The 13,698-nt window shown below is 42.2% G+C and overlaps 1 protein-coding gene across 4 annotated transcripts in view; it reads left to right on the plus strand.

Moving 5' to 3' along the window:
- Positions 1 to 2,488: 2,488 nt before the first annotated feature.
- Positions 2,489 to 13,698, plus strand: part of PDS5A (PDS5 cohesin associated factor A) — a 141,152-nt gene continuing 129,942 nt past the window's right edge. The window contains exons 1-2 of one of the 4 annotated variants that reach the window (XM_045990131.1): positions 2,489 to 2,626; positions 3,479 to 3,656. In XM_045990131.1, the coding sequence (XP_045846087.1) occupies positions 3,519 to 3,656 (138 nt within the window). In that variant the 5' untranslated portion in view covers positions 2,489 to 2,626; positions 3,479 to 3,518. Of the gene's footprint in view, positions 2,660 to 2,713; positions 2,846 to 3,478; positions 3,657 to 13,698 lie in introns of those variants that run through there. The other 3 variants (XM_045990150.1, XM_045990140.1, XM_045990121.1) reach the window with 3 other exon arrangements.

The raw sequence follows: 13,698 nt of genomic DNA on the forward strand, positions 1-13,698 counted from the left end.
TCATGTCACTTCTCTGTTTAAAATACTTCAATAATACCCCCATCTCAGTCATAGCACAAGCCAAGGTCCTTCCAAAGACCAAGGGCCTAAAAAGCTACATGTGATCTGCATTCCTCTTCTACTCCATTTTTCTCCATAACAATTTATTTATTCTCTTGTCTATCTCTTCCCAAATTAAATTTCACCAGGGTAGGCAGGAATTTCTGTTCCCCATCCACTACCAATTTTTTCTAAATGCCCAAAACAATGTCTTGCATAGTAGGCACTCTATAATCATTGCACAAATAAATGGATCCCTTCTCATATACAGCAAGTGAAGACAAATGTTTAAGAAAGGTAGCTAAAAGCAGAGATTTCAGAATTCCATAAATTCTATTTATTTATTTATTTTGGGGGGTTTGGGGGAGCAGAAAGAGAGGGAGAATCTAGGGCACCGGGGTGACTCAGTCGGTTGAGCCGCTGCCTTTGGCTCAGGTTATGATCCCAGGGTCCAGGGACTGAGTCCCACATTGGGCTCTTTGCTCATCGGGTAGCCTGCTTCCCACCCCCAACCCCCGCTCACCCTGCCTACTTGTGATCTCTGTCTGTCAAATAAATAAATAAAATCTTAAAAAAAAAATGGAGAATCTAAAGCAGGCTCCATGCCCAGTGCATACCCCAATACCAGGCTTAATCTCACAACCCTGGGACCATGACGTGAGCCAAAATCAAGAGTCAACTAAGCCACCTTAGCCAACTAAGCCACCCAGGCACCCCTAAATTTAGTTTACTTACGTGTTGTAATCCTTAGGGCTTACTAATCTTGTAAATGTTTATAAAGTTAAACAATATTAACAAAGTCAAAAATTGTGTAAAATTAAAACTTATAAGCATATACAAAATTCCACTTAAGAATGGGTAAATTACTCAGATAAAAAAAGAAAACGAAAAGCATCACTCTTCTGTTATTTATGACAGATTTAAAAAAAAAAAACCTTGAGAGAGATCACTTAAAAGAAAGCAGGTTTTGGTCAGTTCAGTTGTTTGGATGAAGATGAACTTAAATGGATTGTCTGCTACTCTAAATGCCCAAGAACAAAGCACTGACTTTTGGGTAGTTCTAGCAAATAAGCAACTATGGCCAGTTCCATTCCAAGATGAGAGCTCCCTTGTGTAATATCTGAAAAACAATTCAGTGAGTACATTACCTTTAATATTTTTCAGACCAAGTAAAGGATGTGGAAAACACCAGTGGATATCCATCAAAAATAATAATCAAATATAACTGAATATAATTTTAAACTATGGTAGTGACCAGTTTCAAAAGCTGAATGCTATTTCGTGTTATTCCATTCTTTTTTCAACTTCATCTTCTGATACATGAGCACCTGAGGTTCATTTGCCTTTCTTTCTTTCTTTTTTTTTTTTAACATTAAACTGTTCAAACCCACTGCATTGGGTCTTCCTTTGCATAAAAGAAAAAGTTATTCTGGGTATATTTAAAACATTTAAAAAAATATTTTTATTTCCATATTCACAAGAACCATCTAGCTAATTTGCAAATACGCTTACTTCTGGGTGTCACTCAGAGATCCTTATTCTCTAGGTTTGGGAGTGGAGCCCAGGAACCTACGTTTCAGACCATTCTTTGAGAACTATTCGACTCAAAGCTACTTTTCGTATTGTCTATCTTTCAAAATATTAATTTGAGAAATGCAAAGAGGGGAAGGCAAAAACTCCTGTGGCTTTCAGAAGCAACAAGAATGAGTAGCTCACGTCGTGCCGTGTTGTAAAACTTTTCCTCAGTTTGCAGATCTTCTGTTCCTGGGGAGGAAATTAGTTCATTTTCACCGAGTAATTAACCGTCTTTCAAGCAGTTCCGTCCACGCCTCTCAGGATGACCCCCAAAAGTCATGAACTCATCTTCGCGGCGTAACGTAAAGCTCATCTCGTCTTGCCTGCCCTCACAGGAGCCTCCGGGACCGGGTTCTCTTCCCGCCACAAGGGCCCCTCCTCTGCCTGCCCTCTGGGGCTAATCCTCCCAGAGGCGCTCCGCGCGACAAGTCTTGGCGCCAACCGGGTGGCGGCGCTGTCCGCCCCGCGCGCGGCCGCCTCGGGCCCGAGGGAGGCGGAGGCACGACCGGCGGAGGAAGGGGAGGGAGCGAGGCGCGCGCCCTGCTCTCGCGTGCTCTCGCACCGCTCGCGTGACCGGCTGGTGTGTGCGCGAAGGGCCGGCTCCCGGGGGCACGGACGGCCGGGCGCGCGCCGCTGCGAGGGGCGTCCGGGTCCCGGTCTGCGGACCCGGCCGGCGCGAGGTGCGGGCGGGCGGGCCGCGGGGGTCTCGGGCGGACACGGGCGCACACGCTCCCGGAGGAGCCTTCTCGGAGGCTGCTCTTCCTCGGCCAGACGGAGAGCGGCAGTGTCTCCCCTCCCAGCGCACACTCGCCCCGCGTCTCCCCCCGCGTCTCCCCCCGCGGCGGCTGCTCCTCCTCGGCACCGCCAGCCCCAGCGCCGCTCCGGGGCGGGCCGCGGCGGCGGCGGGACCCGCGGAGCCGCTTTGTGTGCAGCCCGACGAGGGGCGGCGGCGCAACCACCTGACAGAGGCCCGGGAGCTCGATGCACCTTCCGCCCGCATGAGGAGGAGGAGGTAAAGGCGGCGGCGGCTCGGCTCCCGCCCTCGGTTGGTGGAGGGAGGGGACGGAAGGGGAGACCAGAGCGGGCGGGGGGGGGGGGCGCGGGACCGAGGCCCGGCGGGGCTGCCCGGAGGTGCCAGTAAGGCCTCGGCAGCGCCGGACGGCGCCGAGCAGTCGGGGGCGAGAGAAGCCGCCGGGGCCCCTCCGCCGAAGTTGAAGGAACAAAATGTGAAGTGCGGAGCCGCGTCAGCCGCTTCCTGGCGTGGGGTTTGGGGTGGAGGGCTGCTTGTTTTCCCCTCCCGCGGGACAGGGGAGGGGCGGGAGCGTGGCGGGGACGCTGGGGGTCCCGAAGCTCGGCCAGGCAAAGGCGTTCGTTTCCCGGAGCCACCGTTGCGTGTGGGTCGGGTTGGGTCCCTAGTTTTGCGGCCTAAGCCGAGCCCTATAGGCCTCGCGTCTCCTTTCCCGGAGGGGACTGGCCGGGCGGGGACTCGGAGCTTCTCTCCGACCGAGCGGGGGCCGTGAGGGCCTCGCCGGGCTCGGGAGGCTGCCAAACTTCGGACCTCGGTGCTTGGGGGTGGATTTCATTGTGAAAGGCGGAATGGGAAACTCCTGGAGCTTGCTCGGCGCTTCCCGCGGCCGCTGGGGCCGGAGAGCCCCGTGGGCCCGGGGCTGGCGGGGCCCGCGGGAGTGGGGGTGGCGGGGCGGCCACCAGGGTCCAGGCCCGGGGAGGGGCGAGTGGCGGGGCCGCCGCCGAGTCCCCGGCCTTCCCGGAGAAAGGGCCCTTTGCAGATTAGAGATTTTTGAGATGAAAAAAGAGGTTACAAAGTCTCCCTTTTCTCGCTGAACTTTTGTTTTCTGACCGATAGAGGCCGGTAGAGGACTGTGAAAGAAAAGTTGTCCCCCAGGATGGACTTCACCGCGCAGCCCAAGCCTGCCACTGCCCTCTGTGGCGTCGTGAGTGCAGACGGGAAGATCGCTTACCCTCCGGGGGTAAAGGAGATCACCGACAAGATCACCACGGATGAAATGATCAAACGACTGAAGGTAAGCGACTGGACACAGTGTTCGCACTTCAGACGTTTGTGGGAGGGGGTGCTCTGTCCTGTGGTATTACTGCACTGCTAGGCCTGGCCTTTACAGTTTCACCTACCCGGGCTTTTTTAGGTATTTTATCATCTCGTTTTTTTACTCTCTCTGAAAGGTATTGTTCTTTCTTGGCTGTATCTTTGAAGAGTTCTGTAGGAATATAATCATTATGGGAAATTAAAGGGAGTGTGCTTGTTTTTTCAAACATGAGAATTTAAGTGCTTTTTAAATAACTTTTTTCTAGAAATATGAGAATACTGTTCAAAGTAGCTTACAACCTTAAATGGAGGCAATAGCTTGCCTAGGAGGGTTCCAATTTCCGTTCATTTCTGAGGAGATCGATTTATCACCAAAGCATTTTATTAAATGGTCACAATTTTCTAATATCCAGAAGCTTAAATATGAATTTAGTATGGTTAAACTTTGACAGAATGTACTGACTTCAAAATTCAGGCTTGAAGTAAGGTGATGATTTAGGTCACATGTTCAAAGGGGTTTTCAGGAGAATATTTTAGCTCTTTTTAAGTTAGCTTATTTAAGCCATGGTGATCTTAAGATCAAGGTTGTAAGTTCCAGCGTTATGTTCGTCAGCTTTTTGCTTTTTTCTGTTGCATGGACATAGATTGTGCCCACAGCCTTGTGATATAGTGCTGTTCTTTTTAAGGGATCAGCTTGATGCAGTGGTTCTCAACCAGGGTATTTTCTTTCTTTCCTTTCTTCCCTCTTCCTTCCTTCCTCTTCCTTTCGTTCAGGTAGGCTCCATGGTGAGTGTGGAGCTCAGTGCAGGGCTTGAACGCAGGGCCGTGAGATCAAGACCTAAGCTGAGATCGAGTCCAGGACTAAAGCAACTGAGCCAGCCAGGTGCCCCTCAGCCAGGGCATATTTGACCCCAAGGGGACATTTGTCAGTGCTGTAAATTTTTGGTTGTCACAACTAGGGCTAGAATGGAGCAAGGAGAGGGAAAGACTTGAGGCAGGAGATCCAGATAGGAAACTGTTAAAAGTGTAGGTGAAAGATGTTGAAATCTTGAAGCTGGGCTATGGTAGTGGGAAGAGAGGAAGGATCCAAGAAATGTTTCAGAGTTAGAATCAATCAGACTTGGTGGGTGGTGAGGGAAGAAACAATGATGACAGTGTTTCTACCTTGGGCAACTTGATGAAATGTATTTTTAGGAAATGATCTTGCCCCTTTGTTCTAGAGCTTAGTATATAGTGCCTACTAAATGTTTATGATATTGCGAGTGCTTAATGAATATTTAAAGTATTCCTTTACCTTAGTTTTTAAAATCTAATTAGATTCTACAATTTGTTGACTCTTTTGAAGGAAGAGGACACAGTACCTTCCGTTAAAATAGATTTGATACTAGAGATTATACATGAGGTGAGGTCCTTAATTGATGCTTTTTAAGGTTATATTGAATGGTGTTGCTGAAAAATTAGTGAAATGCAAAGCTATTAAGTAAACAATTTATATCTTTTAATTTTTATTTTCATATCAAAAATAACGAAATCTTGAATTCTAGTGTTGGATAATCCATATGTACTTTTTCTACTTGAGGATAGAGTATCAGAAATGCTGTTATATAAATGGACATGTAACCAAGTTTAGAATGAGCTTTGGGTTAGGATATCATTTGTTATGAGTTCTTTTGGAAGTTGGAATTGACATGCATTTTAACCAGTTTGAATGTCCTGCCAAAATTTTGCTTTTCTTAAGAATCTTACGATTTTGTTTTCCCCTTGTTTTTCTAAGTCTGTTTTGAATTGTGCTTTCTAGGGATCCCTGGTTAGTTAAAGTAGTACTGTCTCAGTGGAAGCATAGATTTTTAATAGTGTTTAACCAGTTTTGATACTTTTTGTGTTTATTAAACCCTTAATTATGGGTAAATTTTATAAATTCAGTAGTTTTTTTTTTATTATAACATAGCAACAATGTTCAAATGCTGTATAAATGCAAACCGAGCTTAAAGGTAAAATCTTAGTGGAATTCAGGGATGTTTGGTCCATTCTCTTAAGTTTTCAAGAATGGGACAAATATTTTTAACAAAACCATAATTTCAGAGTTAGAAGGATCTTAAAAGAAATTCTAGAACTCCCTATATTTCACAGATAAGAAAATTTAGGGCCAGAGTGGCCAAGTAACATGTATTGAGATCAGTCATAGAGTGGCTTAATGGAAGAACCAGGGCAGTAGTATCTAATTTATTTTCATTCTTATAGCTGATTTTATTAAAAGGATCTAAGTATAACTACGAAGTTGTGATTTTTTTTTTTTGCAATTAAAAAAAGAGAAGGGAATCAATGAGTTAATTTGCTCTTTTGCAAGGAGATAATAGGACAGCATTTTTTTTTTAACACTAGAAGCAATTGTAGGCTTTTTCAAGAAAGTTTTGAAGCTTTCTTGAAAATGGTTCTTAGAATATGTTTTTGGAATAGCTAAGATGTACTTTTGGGGGTATATATTATAGGTTTTAATTTCAGCTTTCAAGGAAGTATTTTAAACTTCAGTCAGTTCCTTGAACATACCATGTTCATTTCTACCTAGACAGATTCCACGTTGCATAACCCATATGTGTACTCTTCTTCTCAACTTCCTTTGACATTCATGTGTTCATCTTTTGTTACTCATTTGTTGTTCTTAAGGGAAGTCTCTTAGATTCCCCATTACGTGTTCTTTTAGCTCCTTCATAGAATTTTTTACAGATGTATTACATTCAGTGCTCGCTTCGGCAGCACATATACTAAAATTGGAACAGATCTATTACATTCATGCTTATGTTTATTGGTTTGTCTCCCCAACTTTGTGTAAGCTTCATGAATACAGGTACCATGTCTCTCTTTGTTTACTTTTGTACCCTGCCAGCACCACATTTAATGCCTGGCATATAGTTAGGTGCCCAGCAAATAATTGGTCAGTGGATGAATGAATACTTTGTATTAATATTGGATTAGAAAAAATAATGATAGTGGATTAGAGAAATATCTGTATTTTGGAAATGAAGGTTAATTTGAAAATATTTTGAATTGCAACTAAGTCTTTACCACCAAGATTGCATACCAGAAAGATACCATGGATATTTAGAATTTTAGATCCAAAAGATAGTTTAGGGGTTATTTGGTTCTGTTCTGATTTTCGAGATGAAGAAATGGAGTCTGTGATATTGTGACCAACCCTAGTTACAGAAAGCTGAAAACTGTCACTAACAGTTCTGTTGCTTAGGGTGGCCTGGCTGGCTCAGTTGGTAGAGCATGCAACTCTAGATTTCAGTGTAATGAGTTCAGGCTCCATGTTGGGCGTGCAGCCTACTTTTCAAAATAAATAAATAAACAGTTTTTATTACTCAGATGTTACAATTATATATTAATTTTAGAGATATTAAAGGCCATACAAAAGTTACCTGTTAGAAAGGACAGCTGATTGTTTACTACCAATGGTACATTAAGCATCAAGGTTTATGGTTCATGAACAGCCTTCCTTCTGTATAGTTAAGGATTCTGAAACTAATGTAGCAGTCATGTCTGATAACTTTTATAACATTCAGAATACACCTATAAACAGTGTTGTACAAAATTCCACTAAGTGCTTCTATAGTTTATTATACACAGCACAGTTTATTATACACAGTTGGTTTCAAATCATGTATCAATATAGAACTACATGCTACTCACATTTTTCTTTCTTTCTTTTATTTTATTTTATTTTTTTTTGGCTAACATTTTATTCCTACCTTTCTTGCTGTTTTGGAAGTGGAAGGTCCTTGATAAGCCTTGATTTTTACAGAGGGGGATGGACCAGGTTGACGATTTAAGTATTTTAATGTCTGCACCCAATATGGGGCTTGAACTCAGGACCCCTAGATCAGTAGTCACACACTCCAGCTGAGCCAACCAGGGGCCATGAAGATTGTTCCTTATATCCACTTCTTGTTACCTGATCTGAGAGTTCAGTACCCCAGACAGTTCTCTGGCTATTAATTTCATACCCAAATCTGCAATATTCATTCAGTCACAGAATTATATCAAAATTCTTACTCCTTTGGTGTTAAGAATTAGGAAAGATTAAATAAATAACAGGGTTTCGTTTTTCTGAATATGTCCCCCATTTTTCTCCCACCAGCTGTTATTTCTGTATTTTTCTTTGTATTTTTCCTGTCATCTTTGTCTTTGTGTCAACCATTCCCTCTGCCCCACACTCTCACTTTTCCTTTCTATGGTATGGCTTATTTGATATAGTTAGGAATTAGGATATGGTGGGCTTGATTTAAGGGAAGGCATCTCTCTTTTCTCATCAGTTGTAGGTTGTGAGAGGGGAAGAAGAGATTAGGGGCAGGAAGGCCGGCCATGAATTCTTTCCCGTCTTTTCCTCCAGGTGGATCCCAGAAATAACTGTTTGGATTATAATTATTTTCACTTCCATAAAAGATTTTTATTTATCCCTCAATGCCACATAGGGTGCTTATTTTATATATAATTCATTATTAACGGCCAATCTAAAATCTGTTCATATATTTTATTTTAATATTTGTATTAAATCTTCTTTGCAGAAGATTCTGCTAGGAAATTAAAAATTAAATAGGCAAGATTTCTTAAAATGAAGCCCTGTGATATAGCCAATACGTATTTGGGGAGTAATGCTAACTAGCACAGTTCTTCTTTTAGACTTGCATTTGTATAGAGGAACTATTCTGCTCATTTGTTGCTGTGTGAAGAACTACCCCAAACTTAGTGGTTTAAAACAGTGGAGTCTTTTGTTGTTTTTTTTTAAATTTTATTGTAAAATATATATAATAGATTTTACCATTTTAATCATTTTTAAGAGTATGGTTTTGTGGTGTCAAGCACATTCACATTGTTGTGTAACTGTCGCTACCACTCATCTCCAAAACTGTTTCATATTCCCCAGCTGAAACTTTATACCCACTAAACAGTAACTCTTGGGGCACCTGGGTGGCAGTGGGTCACTTGGTTAGGGGTCTGCCTGCAGCTTAGGTCCTGATCTCAGGTTTCTGGGATGGAGCCTGGTGTCATATTGCATCAGGCTCCCTGCTCAGCTGGAGTCCGCTTCTCCCTCTCTGAACACCCCTCCCCCTGCTTGTGGGAGTGCAGGCGCACGTGCTCGCTCTCTCTCTCTCTAATAAATGTGGGGTGCGTGGGTGGCTCAGTCGGTTAAGCCATTAAGCGGCTGCCTTCAGCTCAGGTCATGATCCCAGGACCCTGGGATCAAGCCCAGAGTCAGGCTCCCTGAGCCTGTTTCTCCCTCTCCTTCTGCCCACTCTCCCCTACTTGGGCGTGCACACATGCTTACTCTCTGTTGAATAAGTAAGTAAAATCTTTTAAAAAAATGAATAAAAGAAATCTTAAAAAAACAGTGACTCTGATTCCCGTTTCCCCCAGCCAGGGGCAACCACCTTTCTACTTTATGTCTCTGAATTTAACTATTCTAAGAGCCTAGTATAAGTAGAATCATATAATGTTTGTCCTTTTGTGACTGGCTGTTTCACTTAGCATAATGTCTTCAAGGTTCACCTATATAGTGTGTGTCAGAATTTACTTCTTAAGGCTAAATAATCTACTATGTATATATAAAGCATCTTTTGTTTATCCATTCATTTGTCAATGGACACCTGGGTTGCTTCTACCTTTTGACATCTGCCACTTTTCTTCTTTAGTTCACAAATTTTGTGAATCAGGAATTTGGGCAAGTTTGGCTTGACTTGATTATTCTTCTCCATGTTCCTTACAGCTCTCATTCATTTATTCAGCTGGTGTCTAAACTGGTCTAGAAGAGCCACACTGGTTTCTCTTAAACACTTCCTGCTTTGGTAGGAACAGCTGTAAGGTTGAACTCAGCTGGGCCCTTTTTACTATCTACGATGTAATCTTTGGGCTTCTCTATGTGGTCTCCCTCACCAGGTAGCTGGACTCAGGCTCTAAGACACCATGGAGGAAGTTGCCAGTACTTTTTAAAGGCTTGGTACAGAATTGGCAATGTCACATCTACTTTACGGTTAAAGTAGTCATTGTCCAATCTACATTCAAGGGGAGAAAAAAATGACTCTGGTTCTCATTGGAAGAGAAAGAAAGAATTTGTAGCCATCTTTACATAGATTAATCACAGGAGCTCTTCTGACAAATCAAGAGTATACCAGCTGTAGACTCTAGCAGTATTCATAAACTTGAAAAACACTTCACTTTCAAAAAATAATAGTATATTTTTGTAGCCAACTTGCTAGATTTGTGAAATTTATTTCAAATACTGTAAGAAAAATTCATAGAAATTTCTTTATGTGCTAAGTAGGGAGAAATTATATGTGGGCATCTCATGATTTGATCTTAGAATTCTCTTTCCTTTATTATTTGAATTTTTACTGGAGAGTATTACTGGCTAATGATGATGATTTTTCCACTACCTACTCCTTTTTAAGAATTACCTCAACCTTTTATTTTGAGACGTTTTGAACCTCTGGAAAAGTTGGAAAAAATTGTACCTTCAACACCCAGATCCCTTCACTTAGGTTTACCAATTGTTAACATTTTGTGGCCTTTGTTTGCTTTTGTTTCTCCGTATACACACAGAGGGAGGTAGACATGACACACTTTTTTATACCAAATACAGATATTGCGACATTCTGCTGGTGAATGCTTCAGTGTTCTTTTTAGAATGATGATCTTTGGGGCAGCTGGGTGGCTCAGTCAGTTAAGCATCTGCCTTCTGTTGAGGGCATGATCCCAGGACCCTTGGATTGAGCCCCACATACTATATAGGTGAACATAAAATGTTGCCCCACTGAGCATGGAGCCTGCTTCTCCTTCTCCCTGCCACTCCCCCTGCTTCTACTATCTCTCTCTCAGTCAAATAAATAAATAAAATGTTAAAAACAAAAAGAACACAAAAAACCCCAGTGATCATTATCACACTCAAACTTAAAATTGGTACAGTGTTATCTGTTATCCTGTTCATTGTAAAGTTCTCCCAGTTGCCCTAAAAATGACCTTTTAAAAGTTAGAGTTTTTCTTCTATCCAGGTTTCTGTATAGGATCATTTGCGTATGTTACATCTCCCTGGTCTCCTTTTTAAAAAGATTTTTATTTGTTTTAGAGAGAGAGCACATGTGTGCAAGGCAGGGGTCAGAGGGAGAGGGAGAGAGAATCTCAAGCAGACTCCCTGCTGACCGCAGAGCCTGATGCAGAGCTCCCTTTCAGAACCCTGAGATCATGACTTAAGCTGAAATCAAGAGTCGGAGGCTTAACTGACTGAGCCACTGAGACACCCTCTTTAGTCTCTATTTAATCTAGAAAGTTCTGTCACCATTGTTTTAGGAGGGGAGTCATTCATGATGTGACATTTTTGAAGCATTGGTCTCATAGGAGTGTCATAATCTGTTTTTGTCTCATTTTGTTGTGCTTAGGTTGAACTTCTTTGGCATATACTTTACCATGCAAGTGGTGATGTATAGTTAGTTTCCTTTACATCATCAGGAGGCACAGAATGTCATTCTGTCATATTGGTTATGCTAAGTTTGATCGCTTGGTTATTATGGGTAAACTCTTTCATTGCAAATATACCTTTCCCAGCTTTGCAATTACTAAGAGTTTTTAAGAATAATTTGTTTTCCAACAATTTTTACTTAACTTTGGTGGTTATAAAATTTTGCCTTTTTTTGATTCTGTCATTCCTTCTTACATGTGTTAGCTGGCCATCCTCTGTAGAAAAGAGCCTTCCCTCTGCTCCCCCAAACCCCCCCTTTTTTTAAGAGTTTATTTATTCATTTGAGAGAGAGAGTGCACACAAACGGGGAGAGGCAGAAGGAGAGGGACAAGCAGTTCCCCGCTGAGCCAGCTGGAACCCTGTTGTGGGGCTGGATCCCAGGAACTAGAGATCAGGACCCGAGCCAGTGGCAGACACCTAACTATCTGAGCCTCACCTACTCCCCTTTTTAAAAAAATTACTCGTGGAGTCTTCATTCAGTGCATTATAGTCTGCTGTCTTTATTTCCTTTGAGAGTCAAATTATCCCAAAATGAGCATGCTGGCTTTGGTGTATTTTGAAACATCCAGTATCTTTTTGACATGTCTCTCTTGAGTCTTTGAGCACTTCTTTGTTTTCTGGTGCAACCTGTTCACCTTGTGCTTTCTTGTCTGGTCCAGATTTAGATAGGTCATTTTTTTCCAGAGTCCTATTTCCATTCTAGTTAGAGAGTGGTGTTTGTAAACCAAGGTCCTGGCATGGGCATTGGGTTCGTATAGGTAGTAGGATGTAATTTTTCAGGACCTTCCAGTGTATAGAGTTAGGAAATGTAGATACATACTTTAAATCATGAGTTCATTTGGTTCAGTTAAAATCCAGCACCACAGGGACACCTGGCTGGCTCAGACAGTAGAACATGTGGCTCTTTTTTTTTTTTTTTTTTTTTGATTTAGTGAATAGGGTTGGCGGAACAGAGGGAAAGGGACAAGCCAACTCCACCCTGAGCTTGGAGACCATTTTGTGAGGCTGATCCCAGGACCCTGAGCTGAAATGAAGAGTTAGGCCCTTAACCGACTGAGCCACCTAGGCACCCCGTGCATGTGACTCTTAACCTTGGGGTTGTGAGTTCAAGCCCCATGTTGGGGGCAGAGGTTACTTTAGAAAAAAAAAGAAAAATCCAGCCCCATGGTGTTTTCTAAACTTCCTCCATTCCTTATTTATACCATCTTTCTTCTACATATAAATCCTGTTTTCCTTTAACTTTGATAAATTTATTGCCTTGTACTACCCAGCTGTAAGCTCAAAAAAAATTCAGTACTATACCAGTATCCCTTGCATGATTTTTTTGCAGTTTTGTTGTCCCCCTAAGGTTGAATAGAGTACTGTATTTGTTGAATTTGAATTCTTTTGTCTAAGTGATATCAATTTTATGTACAATAGGTTTCTTTCTCTTTGTATTCAGTTTTTATACACACAATACTTTCTATTTCCACTGGTAAATGTGATCCTTGCTTGACTTTTTTTTTTAAATTCTGCTAAGAAACACATAACATAAAATTTACCATCTTGGCTGTTTTTAAGTCTACAGTGTAGCACTGTTAACTATGTGCATTTTTTGTGTGTGTGCGCCTCCCTCTGCCCCCTTCCACGTATGTACGTATGTACGCACTGTTAATAGGACAGATCTCTGTAACTTTTTCATTTTGCGGAACTGAAACCATGTACCCACTGAATAACTCCCTCCTTTTCCCCTCTCCCTCAGCCCCTAGGAACCACAGTTCTATTTTCTGTTTCTAGGGGTTTGACTACTTTAGATACGTCATGTGAGTGGAATCTTATTTTATCTTTTTGTGTCTGGCTTATTTCACTTAGCAAAATGTTCTCAAGTCTTATCTATGTTGTAGCATATGACAGAATTTTTTAAGGGCTGTATAATACTCCATTGTGTGTATATACCACGTTTTCTTTATATGGTGATCTGTTGATGGATATTTAGGTTGTTTCTGTTTCTTGGTTATTGTGAATAATACTGCAGGGAATATGCGTATGGATACATCTTTTTGAGATCCTGTTCTCAATTCTTTTGCGTATATACCCAGAATATATACTGCTGGATCATATGATGATTCCATTTCTAATTTTTTTGAGGACCCCCCCCCATACTGTTGCCATAGCAGCTATACCAATAGTGCACAAGGGTTCCAGTTTCTCCAGTTCCTTACCAGCGCTTGTTATTTTCTGTTTTTTGATAGTGGCTCTCTTTTTTTTTTTTTTCAAGAATTTTATTTATTTATTTGACAGAGAGACAGACAGAGAGGGAACACAAGCAGGGGGAGTGGGAGAGGGAGAAGCAGGCTTCCTGCTGAGCAGAGAGCCCCATGCGGGCTTCGATCCCAGGACGCTGGGATCGTGGCCTGAGCAGAAGGCAGACGCTTAATGACTGAGCCACCTAGGCACCCGATAGTGGCTCTCTTAATAGGTGTGAGGTGATGTCTCATTGTAGTTTTGATTTGCAGTTCCCTGATGAGTGGTG

The sequence above is a fragment of the Meles meles genome, chromosome 2 (genome assembly GCF_922984935.1).
Source record: "Meles meles chromosome 2, mMelMel3.1 paternal haplotype, whole genome shotgun sequence".
Taxonomy (NCBI): domain Eukaryota; kingdom Metazoa; phylum Chordata; class Mammalia; order Carnivora; family Mustelidae; genus Meles; species Meles meles.